The sequence below is a fragment of the Cydia strobilella genome, chromosome 14, assembly GCF_947568885.1.
Source record: "Cydia strobilella chromosome 14, ilCydStro3.1, whole genome shotgun sequence".
Lineage (NCBI taxonomy): Eukaryota > Metazoa > Arthropoda > Insecta > Lepidoptera > Tortricidae > Cydia > Cydia strobilella.
In genome coordinates this window covers 16,324,215-16,343,780 of record NC_086054.1, presented here as the reverse complement: position 1 = coordinate 16,343,780, position 19,566 = coordinate 16,324,215, and the positions used below count along the sequence as shown (strand labels likewise).

General features: G+C 37.1%; 1 protein-coding gene across 4 annotated transcripts in view; it reads left to right on the top strand.

Annotated features, from left to right (window-relative positions):
• The window catches only part of LOC134747305 (protein kinase C and casein kinase substrate in neurons protein 1), a 196,610-nt gene that overhangs the window by 106,022 nt on the left and 71,022 nt on the right, over nucleotides 1-19,566 (top strand). For all 4 annotated transcript variants that reach the window (XM_063681931.1, XM_063681930.1, XM_063681929.1 and 1 more), the window contains one exon: nucleotides 6,893-7,041. In XM_063681931.1, the coding sequence (XP_063538001.1) occupies nucleotides 6,893-7,041 (149 nt within the window). The remainder of the gene's footprint in view (nucleotides 1-6,892; nucleotides 7,042-19,566) is intronic.

The window sequence follows — 19,566 nt, the reverse complement described above, 5'->3', positions numbered from 1 at the left end:
TCCGTCTGTCCGTCTGTCCGCGTGTCCGTGATAGCTAGACAGTTGAAATTTTTACACATGATGTATTTCTGTTTCCGCTATAACAACAAATACTAAAAAGTACGGAACCCTCGGTGGGCGAGTCCGACTCGCACTTGGCCGGTTTTAAATAATTACTAAGTTTTTGTTGTGTTTAGGTAGGAATACACCTCACTTCGCGACTATAAATTGGCATGTTTACGATAATGCATTTGAATTCCCAATAAATCGAGATTGGCTCATTGAAACCCCACTGAGTTCCAATGCAAACTTAGTTTTCACTGCGAGTTTTCATTCTTACGCAACCGAATGCAACGAGAATAAAACATGTGCAATGAAATGGAAAGTCCGCGAATTGCGGCATCGGCGCCCGAATCTGAATTGGTGAGAAAGAGGTGTTTGTATTTGAACGCGAATGTTCGATTGGGACGGACCAATATAAGTGTGAACCGTAAGAATTATCGTCCCCTATATTTCTCGAAGGAATGTTTCTGCTCGAACATCAAACATCAAACATTTATTCAGCAAATAGGCCACAGGGGCACTTTTACATGTCAATTTTTACAAGCAATACAAAACCAAAATTCACAAAAAACAATTACAAAAATAATCAATAAAATATTAGATACTTTGTCAAAGATGTATCTAGTCTAAATGTCGAATTACACAAAAAAAAGAGAAGTAATAAAAAATATACAAACAACAGACAATTACTAAAATTGTTTAGAGATGTAAAAGTCTCTAGGTGTCAGAGATAAAATATGTATAATAAATAAAAATAAAAAAAACGAACATCAAATTATCCTCGCATAGTAATTTAGTCTTAGAGGATATAACCAAACGGAGTAGCCATTAACAGCCGTTCCCCTTTGTCGAAAATAGTCGGCCAATGGTCATACTCAATGTATGGACTGACGTTTATCTGACATGACTATTTTGACGTTACGTATACATTTGACGTTCCCCTCCCCCGCAAAAATTAACAGACTTTTTTGTACAGCAAATTACAGACGAGGCGTCTCCGTTGGTTATATCCTCCAAGCTCTAAGTCGATCTCTCACTAATAGGGACTATAACTTTACGGAGGAATTAAAATAATTATTAAAAAATAATAATTATTAAAATAGGAGGAATTTTCTCCACTTGGTGCAGTCTTCAGCTTGATGCTTATAACATCGTCAATTCTAGCCCTTGAGCTAGTCAATGCGCGCCCTTGGTAGCTCACCACCTTAATTTTTTTTTTTATTGACAATACCTACTAAGATGTGGTTAATATAGCTAAAACTCTGTAGCTGTCCGTCCGAGGAGTTGTGCAGGCATTTGTTAAGTTTATTTTTATAAGGTTGTAATGTCGTACTGTCGGGCAAAGGCTTTCATTTAGTCCACACATCTGTCTATGGCAATGGCAATATTAGATCAATCTTTTCGGAAGACGTCAAGACCGTGCCGGTGCCGCCATCTTCGAAATCAGCCGTTATGTACTTACAGCTATGTTTGCATGTATGCTATGTTAATAAACATAAACTAGTGGCTCTGTGAGATGTAGACCACACGATTATGGCCTGCTCGCAAAATTTCACGAGAACCGGTTGAGAATTGCGACCTGTAGAGCAGAACATCTGGACATACGAAAGCATTTTTACTCAAGCTAAAACGGAGACCTTCGCTAATACTGAGGGCCTATCGCGAACCACGTTCGACTTGTTTCCTCTCTGTCGCACTTGTAAATTCATACGTGAGTGTGACAGGGAGGCAACACGTCTAACGTGGTTCGCGGTAGGCCCTCTGGTTTATTTGAGTCAACCTCACCTCACCTGCGCCCATGCAATTAAATTAGCCATTGGAACATCCTGCCCCAATCTGTAATTCAGCCCGCGTATTGGCCGGTCGGCACGACGCACTTAATGGCCGCTTCAACACGTTCCATTGGGCCGATTTGAAAATCGAAAGTGTCATTTGCGCGATTGAATTAGGAATGCACGCGCCGTTACTCAGACACAGTACCTGTTATCTAATGAACCAATATGCTAGAAATTTTGCCAGAACATTTACCTCGTTATTCATAAAAGCTCTAATAATTAGAAAGAAGCTGTTTATTTCGTTCTAACTATAACACCAATGTTAAGTTGACAGTCGAATAAACTTGGTAGGTTCGACAGACATTTATTTTATGAATAATGCCATTAATTTTTTGCCACATGTTGCTTACTAAATTTCTAATAAAAGTAATAAATCAGAGAAAATGGGTGAAAAATTACCATCAAAATTTTAAGTATTATACTAGTCTGGCAAGCCAACATTTGTCAGTAGAAAAAGGCGGCAAATTGGAAAAATGTGGGCGCGAAGAATCAATCTCCTTATTCAAATTTTGAAAGTTGGTTTGCCAGAGTATACATTCTACACAAACGATGATCATGATGGAAATAATTATTTGTGTAAAGTGTTTACCTATGCAGTAAGCCGCACAGCCTGTCAAATTACTCTTACTCTTAGCGATACCTGGTTTTTTAGGGTTCCGTACCCAAAGGGTAAAAACGGGACCCTATTACTAAGACTCCGCTGTCCGTCTGTCCGTTTGTCCGTCTGTCTGTCCGTCTGTCACCAGGCTGTATCTTATGAACCGTGATAGCTAGCCAGTTGAAATTTTCACAGATGATGTATTTCTGTTGCCGCTATAACAACAAATACTAAAAAGCACGGAACCCTCGGTGCGCGAGTCCGACTCGCACTTGGCCGGTTTTTTTTTATCAACAGTAATTTAGTCTTCATCTTCGGAGTCGGTGCTACAGATGTTTGTGAACTCGACTGTACTTAGTTAGAGTTAGTTATATCTTCGGATCTTACGAATTAACACTTTATTACATCACAAGTGACTAGCAAGCGTGTAATCGGTTATGAAACGTCAAGTAAACAGTAAACACTTGCGAAAATAGCGCCTTCAGCGGTCCACGCGATGAGACTGGTTTCATTTCTACCCCTCACTGTCTTATGAAAGAATAAACCTTACAGTTTGACTATAAAGTTGGTTTTTAGGGTAAACAATGCTAGCAAAGTAATCCCATGGACTCTCTGTGGTTTAATTTTGTTTTCTCTGACGAGATAAACTGGACTTGAGCTATCTGTTTTAATGAATTATGGTTAAGGTGAGGTCAGGTTGGTCGGGTTAAATGTTTCTTGTAAAAGCTCCGCGGTGGATATACTCGTACATATGGGACATTTTCTATGGCGCTTACCAGCGTCGCGCTCGCGCGGCATTGTATTTATATCGGAGCATCGTTTATAATGGCGTAAGCGCCATCGACAATAAGGTCACTTTTTATAGAAAATACCACATATCTGCTTTTATTGCTAAACACTGAAAGTGGCTAATTACCATAACACTATTAAATTTAAATTGTAAATGATTTTTAGACAATACATACATACGACGCTTTGCTCGACGTCGTAGTCGCAAAAGTGGCTCCTGAAATTGTTATTATTTTGTTGAGACGAAGTAGAGTTTGTTTGTAATCGCAAGATTTTTTTTTGCAACTCCTAAAACCACGAATTAATAAACTAGTGGATGTGAAATGACTCCTATTTAGTATGAAAACCAGTGTCGCTAAACTCACACATTCATAGCCACGTTAATATACGTCACACACTTACAAAATTGCTCTGATTCGTAGCAACTTTCCATACCAAAAAGTTATTACCGGTGGACATTTCTCGAACGAATATCAACTGTAGGCTACATGAGTGACGGTTTAAAATATAATGTCAAAGCTATATGACATACGACTCTTTAATTATCCCATTCATCTCACAAAAGCTCGCTCAACGTTCACCTAATACAACTACTCAACACCAGATGGCGTTATTTTATATAATTTTAAAATCACTTACATAACAGGCGAGAAAAGGGCTAAAAAACCAGTATAAGTAAGGTCTAATTACGCATGGTTTGTTACGGATCTCACGGTCACGTTACACTGGTGTTTTCGAGACCTCTACACGCCTGCGAGTAGCTAACCGTTGGAACTTCTTTCCATTCGACGATATAGGGAGGGGACAGTGTAATCGGAGTGTTTTATCGATATTTGTGTGTTCAGTTAGGTATTGATATTTCATTACCGTATGTTTTAACACATTTAGATGATACTTTATTTATGATTATAATATAGGTAGTGATAATCGTGATTGTATGAAAAATAATATGTAGTACAGTACAACAAATATCTAACTAGAAATTTGTTTCTTATTAATTGACCAACTAGGTTGTTAATGTGAACATTAAATATATCTTAAAGTCAAACAGATAAAATCATAGTTCTTTAAAGGTCTATTAACTCGGTATTGCTGTTATTTTGTGATCACAAATCTGCAATTACTTACATAGGTAAGTATTCGTCTTTAACAATATATTTACTTGTAGCAGCATTTAAGGCCAATCTAGACGGGACAACCTGATTAAATTGTCAAATTAATTGTATGGTGTGAAAGCATACATGAAACTGGCTCATCGATCCCACTTGATTTGATTGTAAGATTGTGACCTATCAAATCAGGAAGGGGGGCGGCAAAATTCCAATATTTGACGCTAGTTTGCGTGGTACGGAACACTTTTTATTAATTAAGTGAGCCCGAATGTCACTAATAATTACTAAATTAGTAACTAAGTTTTAGGCGTGTGGACGCTAGATGAGATGTATGGCAATTTTATCCCCAGAAATCTTTCTCTAAGAAATGCTCCTAGCAAATGGTGCTATATTTTTGCGGAAACTAATTTTCTTGCCCAGTAGCATTGATCCATTTATTTTTAATATCGGCATCTTGTGGTAACCTACAATAATTAATAATAAAGAAATAGAAAATATAAAACGTTTATTCATGGCACATTGCATGCATTCTACGCATAAGTGCATTAAGTACCTAGTCTAATTATATTAACGATGAAAATATGATGGGTGTAAAAAACAAAAACGTATGTAAAGGAATACGAAGGTTTGAAAGGTTGCCATGAAATGACCCCGACTTAACTTAGTGCTTGATGACCAGAGCTGCCATATTTACTAAGACATTGATTATCCCAAATAATAATTAGAAACGTGTCTAAAATAATAATTTATTACCGAACTACAAAACATCAAACTTGAAATATCGTAACTTTAACTTTATCGATATAAATATCGACATTGCGCAGCATCTGAGTAGCGAAGTAATTTGACATTTAGGATAGCGAATATTCCAGATAAACGTAAAGAATAGTGACAAAGGATTGTGAACTCTAAGTTCTAACTGATAAAATATAGATTTACTTAACGAACATTCGTAATAATGCAAAAGAAACAGATTTTTCGTATTTATCGGATTATATTTAAATAAATAACCACCGGTGATAGGAAATACCTCCACGTGAAAGATTTTTTAAACCGCTGTGATTTCTGCAGCTTAATACTGCACAATACGGCATTTTAAATTTAATTATCAATTTTTGTTAGACGAGCGTACGTACGACGTGAATGTCATTCGAGCATGAAGTTTACACAACAACTGAGCATAGTCTGTGCATAAAGTGAGTCGGTCGCTACTAACTGTCGGATAGACGGGAACGCCCACTTGCCATCTCCATCCTACTCCGTGCCTAAAACATTAACTTGTTATGGCGTTACAAAACACAACAGATTGCATAAATGCAGCTCGATTTCATAATTTCATCTTTTTTATCTATTCAAATAAACTAACTATTAGTAGAATAAACCATACACTTGAGTCTGGCCTTGCTTAATAAGCAGGTTTCGCTAAAATGTCACAATAAAATCCAAGAAGATTATTTGCATCCGAAACATGTCGCCAAAAGCGACTAAAAATAATAGTGAGTAAAAACCGTACTGATAAATATTTTGAAATATGTCTCACGATAGTTTAAGTGCGATTAATAACTCTCATTACTTCTAATATCTAGCCTCGGGTTTATATTAGGGAATGCAAACCGGTTTTTATTTGTATGAAATTTCGGTTACTAACCGGTTATTAACCGGTTTCCCCATACAATGAAAAACCGGTTAGCATTCCCTAGTTTATATTGATTAAAATGAATCCAACGATCGGTTAACATCACCCAGGGTTGTGGTATCACGAAGGCTTTTATACTAACTTTAAAAACGTCGTATCATATCATCGGATAATTTAAAAATGAACCTTGTTTCGTATGTGTAAAGTTCTGTTTTGTAAAATGTTAGGCGGTTTAAGAGCTTGCCAATGTTTTAACTACGCTTATATCAATTTGCATTTACCAGCTATTAACGCAAATTGCACGTCCGCGGTTAACCCTACTCGGTAGTTACTTCACGAGTAAAAATTGAAATATGGACTAATTCAGAAAGATATGAGTCAGTTCTCAATGGTTGATGTTATGTGAGTAGTGGTAATGAAAAATGTGTGTGTTGGCGTGTTATCGCGGGAATGAAAAGTGTTGAAAGTATTAATATAGGGTACCTGTAGGTACAGTCGACCTCAAACGAGGTAATAAACTTTAATTCATTGTCATAGTAACACGTAAAACGTAACTTAAAATAATGATATCACCAAAAAAATCTTTAGGATGATGAAGTATTCAAGAAATTACAGATGGTTTAAAAATATCATTACTTTTGACAGTTGATTAAAATAAAATGAAATATGTACTATTAAAATTGGAATGGTCGCGCAGATTATTTTGCATAGTAATTGTTGTCCCGCATGATTTACACGTTTCACTCCAACCAAAGTAGCGGTACTTTAGTGCCAAGTCCCATCACTAACAATAAGGCCAATTCTTTTTTTATTTATATTAGAAGACATAAAAATATTAGTTATAATAGAAGTATGATAATAAACTGCTTTTTGCCCCCAGGACCTGAATACGGCACGATGGAGGCGGCGTGGAAAGGCGGCATGGTGGAGGCGGAGAGACTGTCCGACTTGCACCTCACCGTCCGCGACCGGCTCGTCAACGACGTCATGGCGCAGATCAAGAACTGGCAGAAAGATACCTACCACAAGGTTAGTCTCTTACCCTTTCTGGTAGCCTACAAGAAAGCGAGATTGGACCTAAACATGTATATATTTATATATATTTGCAAACATCATGATCTCATCGATCTGTTCTGCGATAGCTTTAGTTCGATACGTAAGCTAATGACTCAGGACTTTTCCCACTGTTAAGTGTTAACAGTGGAAAAAGTGTTAACTCAACATTGTATCTCTATCCTGTTCTTTTTTCTCTCTTTTGTTCTTCTTGTTAACAGTTTAAACCAATTTTCCCTCTCTAGTAAGATGAGTAAAGTATATTTATAAGTTAGTAAGTATTATTAGTTGTAATTTCGCACACCATGCACTTTACGCAGTTTCTATCTGTGGAAACTTGTAATTGGCTCACTGCTTCTATGTTATTACCTAACGTGTTACTTCAGCTGTAAGTTTTCCTAATAAATAAAATAAATAAAATAAAATAAAATATTACCGGACCGATACGAACTTCAAGAAAAGAAAATCGTCTGCCTGCACGTTTGCCTCCTGTAACATATAAGAAAATGTCACGCGCGACGACGCTGGTAGAGTTTTACAAGATTTTCCTTTCACGAATGCTCCAATTGTGGAACGGTCAACATTAATAGTATATTGGGTAGGACCACGCGTCAAAAGTATCCACATTATCTGACACTTTTAAAAAAGAGACAATGTGTATGTACGTTTTTATGTACTTTTACCTACCATACGTTTTACGTTTTTACAAAAAAGAATCGACATTTTAAATGTAAACTCTAGGATCAAAATACTTTTCGTGGCTAAACTGATTGCCCAATCTTCTACCCGATCTGTCTGGTTTTATACTAAACTGATAAATTAGACAGATTAGGATGTAGATTGGGCCAATCGAACCGTCATTTCAATATCTGGGATATAAAAACAGAGCTTAGAAATCTGACCAGTTAGACAAGTAGTAAATCCCAAGTAACGGATCTATATTTATTACAATTTGACAGGAACACGCTTCTATTTCTTGTCTATCGGGATCAGTAGCTATGAGTGCTGTGACAGACATTTGGGGCCGTTGGGGGTTATTTATTACGAGTTCCGCTTGTGATCGTGGATTAAAATACATTCAAAGAAAAATAAGCGATATCCACATCCACCCATAGGTACATTCAAAGCTACAATAGGTACAATACATATTGTAAAGTACGAAAAAAGAAAATTCCGAAGAAGAATTATATTATTTGTAAAGAAATCCAATTAATGTTTCTTCTACCGTTTCTTTATAAATTAACTAGCAACCCGCCCCGGCTTCGCACGGGTAGTTTAACTAATTAACACAAAGCCTTTACAAATTATACATACAAATCTATTTAAAAAAAAACCGCATCAAATTCCGTTGCGTAGTTTTAAAGATCTAAGCATACATAGGGACAGACATACAGACAGCGGAATTTCGGCATTTGTGATATAATTTTAAATTTCGGTTCTTTTTTATTGAATTTATAGAAACGATGACTAAACAAGTGAGCAATGTTCAAGATAACAAGTTGACTGAGAAAATTGAAAATCGATAACGGAAAATGCTTATTGTAATTTCAAATGCTTTCCCTGGGTGGTTAACCTGAATTCATGGCATTGCGAATGCATGTGTCATATTAGAGACTTTTAAATAATAAAGACCGTCAATCCAAGTGGCGTTTCTAGCCATAAAGTCAAAGACCGTCTATATTTCTAATTTTCTACAAGCTCTTTCGTCGCTAATAACTAGAGTTTGTAGACGCCACTTACAGGCCGGTATAGCAGATCGGGTAAAGCGTCCCTGAACTATCGGGTATGGCATCCTTGAACTTCGTTCTGGTGCGGTTGACCCAGCCTAAGCTAGCTGGGATGTCGGGGGCGTCATGGCAGAATGTTCGCGATCCCATGACGTCTCCCATACGGCAATGCGGGTAAAGCCGATGTGGGTGTAGTGGGTAGGACTTCTCCCCCTTTTCTCGCTAAGAGAAAGGAATGGGAGATGGGAGTCCCACATAACCCCCGACGCCTCTCTAGGTCACAGAGGCTATGCGTAACAGTATTACCGCATCGTTAAAAAAGTCGGTATAGCAGAAGGAGCGCTTCTCTTGTTTTCTGACTGTGTCTGAGCGACATATACAAAATTACAAATACGAGAGTTATTGCCCTATGACTGTCTTCCCTGCAATAAATGATGCCGGTCTTCCCCACATTCACCTTAATTGAATGAGTCGCTATGACGCGCCATTTATTAGAACTGAAAGGCTCTCATCATTATCATCATATGTGCCATTTTCAACAAAAAGGGTACTTATTGTCGGTTGTCAATAAGGCGCTATTTCCTTATAGCTTCAATTTGAAATCAACCTTATCGCCAAGCGACAATGTGGTACCTTTTGGTTGAAAACGTTGTATATCGTTATGTTACGGTTAAAAGAATAGATAGAACCTAATTTGCCAGTAAAGGAGATATTTTGTAACAAACGCATATTTCCACGGAGACTACTATTTAATCTTAACTATTTACTTGTCGCTGATCATACTCATTGAGACTTGGCAACCGTCCAGACGTGCTATTTCCATCTCTTTCTGATCATAACGCCTCTAGAGAACCAGTCTAAGCATGATCCCCAACATGTTAGGTTTTTAATTTCGGTTATGCAGAGTACACATGTACAACTGTGTACAACATCATATTCTATGATATGTTGCTCTTTACAATGTGAATGTGACACTGTACGGCTCATCTATAGTGGTTACCGTTATGCGATTTGCTTTAAAAGCTTTGTTAATAACAGTCCAGTTCTCTAGTATCATATGTCGGATCCAGAAACATGTTTGACAATCTGCCACATGCACTCATGATTTACTAATTTCAATGTAATTCTAGACTGAAAATGTTAACCTTGTGTATTTATAAAGAGTATGTATAGTATATTAAGAGTGTGTTGTTTGTTTTTGATCTCGTATCAAATGCTTTTATTGCTGTAAATATGTAAGGTAAATGTCTTATATTCGTGGAAACATTTCCGTCGAATAATTTGTAGATTTTTTAAAAGTAGTATTACTTAAAGTTACAGGGATCCATACTCGGCCCAATCCTGTTTATTTTATATACAGCAGACATCAGAGCTCACATAACACACTGCAAATATCATATTTATGCAGATGACATACAGATATACATTTCCTGTAAACCTTCTGAAATTGACAGTGCTATACAAAAACTTAATATCGACCTTGCAAACATAGCATCTTGGGCTCTAGACAATAGTCTAATGCTCAACCCAGCTAAGACAAAATATCTGATCTTTGGCACCAAAAATCAGTTGAGCAACATTGAAGCTGCTAGAGATGTAACGCTATTGGGTGAACCCATTGAAAAAGTGTATGAGGCTAGGAATTTAGGCTTAATTATGGATAGTGAACTCAGATTTGAGAAGCATGTTGCTGAAACTGTGAGAAACTGTTTCTACAGGCTCAAGCTTTTGTATAACATACGACCATTCATTAATGAAACCTTGCGCTGTCAGCTGATTGAAACACTTGTTCTATCTAAATTAAACTATATGGATTTGGTCTATGGTCCACGTCTTCTGGCAAAAACAAAGCGACTCATTCAGCGGGTGCAAAATGCTTGTGCTCGTTTTTGCTTTACCATTCCGCGAAGAGCCCATGTGACTCCATTTCTAAATAAGCATAATATACTCAAAATGCTACACCGTCGTAAGCTTCATCTGGCATATCTCTTATTTGGCGTAATAAAACACAAATCCCCATCATATCTCTTCGAGAAGTTATCATGGATTTCCACCCGTAGGTCACTTGGGGCGCGTAATTGCAGTGTACAGTTGGTGACACCCCGACATGCTTCGGCAGCTTTCCGTGGGAGCTTTAGGTACATGGCAAGCCGCTGCTGGAACAACATTCCTCCACCTCTCAGGAACCTACAAAGTGTAGTAAGTTTTAAAGCAAAGCTTAAATTATATACACTACAACACCAGCGGCAACAGGAGACTTTAAGACACGATACTAGCTTCATTTAATGTAATTTTTTATCCCAATAGTTATGTAGTTATGTGGTTTATTACTTGTTTTGTGAGCAAACCAATAATATAAATATAGATACCTGATTTTTTCTGTCCTATCCTTATGTTAACTCAATGAGACTGTATAATTTTGTTTTGTTGGCATTTCTATCTCTGTCGCTGCCTTGCAATTCTTACTTCACTATTGTGTGTTATATTTATATCTATATGTGTAATTCATCTTCTTCGTGTAACAATTGTAACAAACTTGGAGACTTTCATTGTCAGTCGTATGTACGAACTTTCACTTTGGCAAAGTAAACACATCCACTATTTTATATTGTAAGATTGTATTTTTAGTTTTTGTTATGTAATCACGTTGATTTTCTTTTGCTTGTACCAAATACTAGTGTTATATATTATTTTTTTATATAAATAATACATTAATCAGCACATGTACGACATGGCCCTCTATGTCATCATGACATCTCACCGGCAGATTAGAAGGCGCTGATCGCCGCCCATTCGCCGCCGCAAAGTCGCGTTCTGTGTTTTAAAATAGGGCCGTGTCGTACAGCTGCGTTCGTTCGTGGCCCTCAAAATGGTTTCGCCGGAAGATCAGCGCTGACTTTTGGGTTAGCATTATGCTGAGGCGGGACCATTTCGTGGTAAACTATTTATTTTTATGTTTATATTTCTTTGATCTTTTATACTTTTGTATGTCATAGTTTATCACGAATAAATGCGATGATAAATGCGATGATTCTAAAGTCTATTTGGTACATTGCGAAAAAATGGTGCAAGCGTGCACGCACAGCACATCACGCAAGCGGTGTGCCGTCTCTCATAAAGATCTGTATATTACAACGCCCATGTGCACTTGCACAGGCCTTTATGCGTGTTGACAGCTGTTACATCAGAACAGAAACATTAAGGCCGTTCCATCGGTTTGCCGCTGTCTCTGTCACATTTCGCAAGAAAGAACGGGAAAGATCATGCGCGCCAAGTGTCAATTTTGATCGAATTTTGTCGATTTTTATTTATTTTAAAAACGTTACCCTACAATATCGAAATTCGAAAGCTATGAAATTATTATATAAGTTAGGATTGTTTTTTCTTCTTTTTTTGTTTATAGTATCACATAATAGATAACCGAGTAAGTTGGATTAAAAGTCCGAGTTAGAGGTTAGTTTGGGAATTAATTGTATTGAGCGAAGTGTCATAATTCGTGTATCGGAAGCTATGATATTAAAGATAATATAGTCAAGAACTACATATATTTTTTCCACGTCTACAAATATCAACGCCTCTTAGAAAAAACAGGATCATATAAGGAGATTTTTCGCTCTCTGGCTCAGGGAACCGCCTTAATAAAGGAATATGAATATGAATATCAGATTTTAACTTACGCTACATAGATGGTGTGACGGCCGGCGCATAGTTAAAACCGACGACAGGTCGAACGACTGATAGTCCATGCCGTCCATGGTTTCTTCTGTCCTAGTATTATTTAGCACTACTTAGAATACTTCGATCTTTCTTAGAAGTGCGTCTGCGTCCACGTGAACTTCGTTAAACGTATTTTTTCATAAACTTCCATTTGATTTTCTACTGGATGATTTAATAATTCAATTGCTAATTTGTGTGAATGCAATATTTTCTTCTCTTCTTTCTCTTCTTCTTTATCTTTGCCCTATTCCCATTATTTGGGGTCGGCTCTCCTCGTTCTCATGCGCCAGGACCGTCTGTCTTGAGTTGTCCTTGGGGTAAGTTGGGCTCGTTCCAAGTCGCGGGTCACAGTAGACCACCACGTGGCTTTAGGTCTTCCTTGTCTGTTTGCTTCCCTGTTCGGCAATGCCAAGGCTTGCCGAACTACGTGGTCTTCGGGGCATTCATCACGTGGCCATACCAGCGAAGTCTACTTTCCGTGACTTTATCTGTGATGGGCGCAACTTTGTAACTACCTCTGATGTATTCATTTTTCACTTTATCGAGTCTTGTTACTCCAGCAATAGTGAATGCAATATAAAAAAAAAAAAAAAAATTGTAATAGAAAGACTATTCTAATGTAAACCAGGACAGAATAACATTCATTGTTTTGAATATCTCTGGGTTTTCCCCAGAGTTCGCCAATTTGCAGAACAAACCGATATATCCATAAACATTAGCCCGAATAGAATACAAACAAACCTTTCTCAGTGCCATTTAGGTACCAGTTAAGAGTTTTGCTGTTACTAACTAAACGATCCCAACATTAATTAGTCCAATCTCATTAAGGCGCCGTGATTGCGAATTGTTTATCGAATTAAGGTGACTTAATCGCAGATTACTGAGTCAAATTACATTTTAATTAGAAGTCCGCCTTGAACTGTTGGCGTGACGATGTAATTTGACTAGAGTTGTGCCGTTCCCGGGAATCTACCAAACTTTAATTCAGTCAACACTATTCTCTCAGTCACAACACTACACTCTATAGTCAATTCAGCTCAGAAATCGCTAAGGCCAACTCAACATTAGAATTAGAATATAAATAATACCAATAATAAAAGTGTCTCGAACAAGCCGGTAAGTGGACGATTACCGTAATGACCATAATTTGAACGAACGGACATTGGAATAGACATTAAAATATCGTAGGAGACAACATAAAGATAGGATTATGTACCGCCTTATCCGGTGAAAATAATGATTCAGCACTTATATGAACTGAATATTTGTTTATTAGTTCGTACCGTTCGGCCACATTAAAATATCGTAGGAAAAAATCTAAATAGATTATCTTTGATGATTTTGCCTTTTTCGGTTAAGATGACGAATCATTAATTAATTTGCGCTCATACAATTTGTTTATTTGTTTAAATCTTTCGGCCGTGGATGGAAGGAGTGTAGTATTTGTGTACCTAAATGAATCTATAATAGTTCACTGGACCACGAATATGGTTATGGTTTTGTGAAAAAACCCTTTTTCTAATAAAGATTAAAAAAAAATGGTTATGATACCGTAGTAGACAATATAAAGACAGATCCTGCCTTATGCGATGAAAATATTACGAATTACTTAATTCAGGTTCTCAGAATTTGTTTATCAGCTGTCATTTACGAAAACTTTTTTCTACATAGATGAAAGAGTATTGACCAGTACCTATTCTTTTTTGGGGAATACCGGTAATATAAGTCAAAGTAAGTCAAGCCCTCATCAGTGTTTATACCGATGGGAAACGTGGGTGCAATTGTTTTAGAGTTTAGTTCCCATGCGGGTACGGTAAATTGGTAAATCAAGACTCGTGATCTCCGATAGCTCCAAAACATTGGATAGAGTTAAGTAAGAGTTTTTGAGGCATAATAATTATGTATTTTGATCATATTCGTATTATTCGTGCATATTCTCGTAAGTCCCCGCGTACCTACTTGTACAAGTACAAATTAAATTCGAGTTTGAACTCTAATAAAAATAAAAGAAATTTCCACATTCTAAGGCTCAAAAATTGGGTCTTACGAGTCTTACAGTATTAAAATCTAGAGCACTCCGATTTATTAAAATACTTAAAATTAAATTGGAGATTCGTAAGGGACTTGCATCAAATTTTCTATTGTCGATTTTTTCTACTTCGTCGTTTTTATTGACAAACTTTTTGAGCTCCAGTAAATTTTCGCTTCAAGTATTCTCAATTGAAACATTACTTTTGATTAGTAAGCATCACTAAAACCACCCAATTGCGAATCACATCCACGATTACACATATTTGGTAACATTAAGCCATAATAGAGTCAGGTGAAGCTGTCGCACGTGGCTCGCATATCGCTGCGGTCACCAGTAACTTCTACAAAACAGAGTAACACTCTTCTCTCCTAACTGAACACCGGTGGACCTTGTATCATCGCAATTAGGGTTACCAATTGTTTGTTTAACACCGTATCTACCGACATGTTAGAACCAGAAAATAGGTACGGCCTTTTAAAGGACGGGCGAGACGGCCGGAAGAGTCCGTACATGTCGATACGGTTTAGTATAGGTAAGTGTCTGCAAATATGGCTAGGACGGTATTCGATTTTGTATTTTGATGCTTGAAATGCTGTGATATAGCTGCGTGGTGTAAATAAAATCATACACGCAGAAGTTGTCCTTTTTGCTCTTCTCGGTGGTCCGATTTTTCGAATCCTACCGTAGGAATTGACGCAGGCACTGGTTGTTACGAAAGCTACACACTTATTGAAAGTAGTCCGCTTTCTTCAAGATGTTTTCATTTACCGAAACTGGTACAGTCAAGTGTAAAAATATGGGTGCACAAATCATACTCAGAAATAAGTCCCATAGGTCTTATATCAGCGAATTCGCTGTCAAAAATATATTAATTAAGAACTATGGAATATATTTTTGACTAAGTTGTCTACACCCATATTCATACACTTGATTGTACATAAATATCAAATGATGTTTCAGAAGCAATTTACAAGAAACATTGGAAAAGAATTTGGGTTCGAAGTACCAATTCATTAAGTACTTACTTTACTTTACTGAGCATCGCTACATCAAAGCGCCTGAACATAATTACGTAAAGAATGTGACTTATGCAACCAAGTACGTATGTCATTTATATGGAGTGATGTCAGCCACCGACCATGGTTTATTAATATTAAAGAGATGCACTCTGCATTCAATGAAGATTCATTCTTGGCAGCAAATTATACGGCGGAATAAACTAGAAGTGGATGGTAGCTGGAATAGGTTATTAACTTATGGATATTCCGAGAGTAAATGGACATTTTAAACCCGTTTTTTTTCTACCAGTTAGTCCTCATAACAAAAACTTGGCAAAATATTGTCATCGGATCTTCGGATACCACGATAATTACTCATGAAATAAAACCATGAAAACGGATTATATCGCGTATAATAAATTTATCATACCTACATTCCGACGTTTCGAACTCTTTACAGCGTTCGTGGTCAACCAGCGAGAGTCAACCTTTGCTAAATTTTGTCCGATTCTAAAAGGGCCCACTGACTATATCAGTCCGTCGGACGATATCCGGCTGTCAGTTGTTCGTAACTGTCAAATTTTTGTCCTAACTGACAGGCCGATATCGTCCGGACTGATATAGTCAGTGTGGGCCCCTTAACAAACACAAATATTATCAATGGATTTTCACAACCGTTTATCAACGGCATAATAGATTTGACAGACGTTTATAAAGAACGCAATTATTTTATGAGAGAGATATATAATGCTACAAATTATTTCTCTTTTATACATCGGCTGCGGAAAATTTATTTTTTTAGCACAATTTTTCCTAGATACATATAAAGTTTTTAATTCATTGCCTTACCGCTAACCTTTTGATTGACGAAGCTTCGTTATGACATACATAGCTGCTAGCTTACGACAGGTGTATTATTATGTAATAAACACGCTGTCCAAAACATTACAAAACCTGCTTCTGACCCCTGCATTTAAGGCGAAATTGCTCACTAGAAATTTGTGTTGTAATACTTGTAATTTCTTAATGGAAACGCGATATGAGACCAAGTCTGAAAACTTTCAAACGGAGGACTAGCGGCGGAAATATATATACCTATCCTACTATTTAATGCTCGCGAGTTCGGCTACGAGGGATGATGGTGATGATTGATAAAAACTATCGTTCGTACTTCCTCGGTTTTCAAACTATCTCCATACCAAATTTAATCTAAATCGGTTCAGCGGTGTAAGCGTGAAGAGGTAACATACAGACAGAGTTAATTACGCATTAATAATATTAGTACGTATAGTTATCCGCACCAGAGTTGAAGTGTAAGGAGAAGAGACACATATGTCATATAATGACAGCGAGATTTCGAAATGTGTGTTATTTTTTCGTGCTAATAGCAAGTTCAAAAGTCAACTGCAAGATTTACACTAAACTTGCTTCAAGGTTAATTATCGTGCACGTCAAACTCGTTCCCTCATTTATTCGTTCACTACCTGTTAACTATACTCGATCAATCGTTTTTTTTTTCCTATTCATGGCTTTACTCCTCGCTGAGTTTAGCAAGGTGGATTCTGCCAATGTCGAGGTGTAGACTTTTGACTTGTGAGAAGAGAATGTTCGGTTAAATTTTGATCTTGTGGAAGGATAGACTGGGAACCTACAACAAACAGACAAACACACAGATATTATGGACATCACAGACAAACAAATGACATGACACAATTTAATTGAATTGAATGATTCAATCTTTTATTGATAACAAGCGTTACATGTCATTCACGTCACTCATGGACAAATTTAGAGGAACGCAAAAAAAAGTTTAATTACTGGATTACAGCACCTAAAAGTAATTTTAAAATTAGTAATTATACTTTTTTTTGCGTTCCTTTAAATTTGTCCATGAGTGTATGTGGCTGTGTGTGCAATCAATCATTCACCTCATCTACCGATACTTTTCTCTGTGGAAAGAGAAAGAGTCGTGGAATAAGGGAACCATTACGTTTTTTTGACTTCTCTTTCCGCACAGACTCTAGGTAAGTAATAAGTATACATTTTTGAACGCGATAGAGTTCAAAAGTTCAGTCACAGAACAAAAACTTAGGTTTGCAAACAGTGATGATTGTAAGAATGATTCAGCGGCTATTGTTCTGCGAACAATTGGTCAGCGTAATGGTCTCATTACGACAATTTCATGATTGCCGTCGTGTAGTGTCGTCTCGTCGGTATACTGTTGTAGATATTAAATGAAGGATCAGTGGGCCTAGCCAATATGACAATCGTATGGCGCTATCACCAAACGAAAAGTAAAAATTTTTCGGGATCAAGGAACATTATATCTATTGTCTGGTACTCGTTTTCGTTGCTAGAAGTTGTATTTACATACCTATAAAACTTCTACTCGCTCCGTTTTATTTGTTTAACAGTTTTTTGTAACGATTTTTAGTATCTGTCATAGATATATGTTACGTAAACGTTCATGGCAAGATTCATATAATTTAAGCATGTCGCGTAGTATTAAAATTAAAGAATAACTTTGTTGTATGGGAGCGGCTTTTTTGTTTCGTGCCTGCAATACGGCCACTTGATCATTAACATCTTTAAAGGAAACTTAACTTTTTTTTATTAAGATTTAATCTGCAATAACCATACATTTTGAGATGTGGCCTTATAGCAGGCAGGGGACGTTTTGGTGGTGGGTTCGTGTGTCTCTTTTTAGGGTTCCGTACCCAAAGGGTAAAAACGGGACCCTATTACTAAGACTCCGCTGTCCGTCTGTCTGTCACCAGGCTGTATCTCATGAACCGTGATAGCTAGACAGTTGAAATTTTCACAGATGATATATTTCTGTTGCCGCTATAACAACAAATACTAAAAAGTACGGAACCCTCGGTGCGCGAGTCCGACTCGCACTTGGCCGGTTTTTTTTTATTAAGTTTTATTTGGCGTTTTCTATAAAATGATTGTCGCTTGGCTAGGCTCCGAGAGCAACTCCTTCGATTCACTGTCAGTAGTGTCAATGTTACACGTAATTGACACCGTCCCATATAACAAATATTGCAAACTGGCCAGTGACAATTAGATACAAACAGCAACACTTAACTGTCCATCTGTGTTATGCCTTTTGTAATAAGGTTTACGAACTGTCAGTTAACACTAACAGTGTGGGCGATGGTACTGTGCCGAAACACCAGCTTAATGGACAGTAAAACAACGTAGGCGCGCCGTAGGTGCGAATGTGTTAAGTAATTTTATAGCACCATTACTGAAGTACCCGTTTGTTGCTGAAGATGGCCGGTAAATGTGTATTGCGCATTTGTATAATGACACATTAATATGTCTAAATTTCGCATTTATACTAATATAATATACATACTCGCATAATTACTCGTATATGTTTGTATTTGTTTAACATGGTCACTGTGCCGAAGGCCTGGTCGCGCGCGCTGAAGCGTCCACTCAGTTTGTACGATTAGAATGAGTTTACTTTATTTTACCACGAGAAGGAAATAATAATACTTTCCACATAAAACTATGAGAAAGCCAGAATCCAGTTACAAAAGCAATCATCTTATTAACTTTAAATGTTATTTTGTAGGTGAATAGTCAGTGTATCATTTAAGATGCGAATTTAACATTGTTTTGTGAGGGCTCACTTCACATCATCAGTACTAATCAGTACTAATCACGCATTACATTCAAGAAACGGTTACGTACGCATTACCTTCTGGGCACGCAATTAAATGAAATAATCTTTATTCCAGGCAACTATATTAGTTTATTTTAGGTTTGTGGTGTGATATCTGACTTAATAATACCGAACATTAAATGACAACTTTCATAATTTTCGTATGTATGCGAGCTAAAGATTGCCGTACTTTTATCTTCTGTTATTGTAGCCGTCACTTTATAACAGATATGCCAACTGTAGAGGTCTAAGGGTCTACCGCGAAGACAAAACAAAATTTCTTCATTTGCGTCTCTTTCGCTCGAATACTGACAAGAGAGGGAGACAAAATTTCGATTTAGAGGTTCGCTG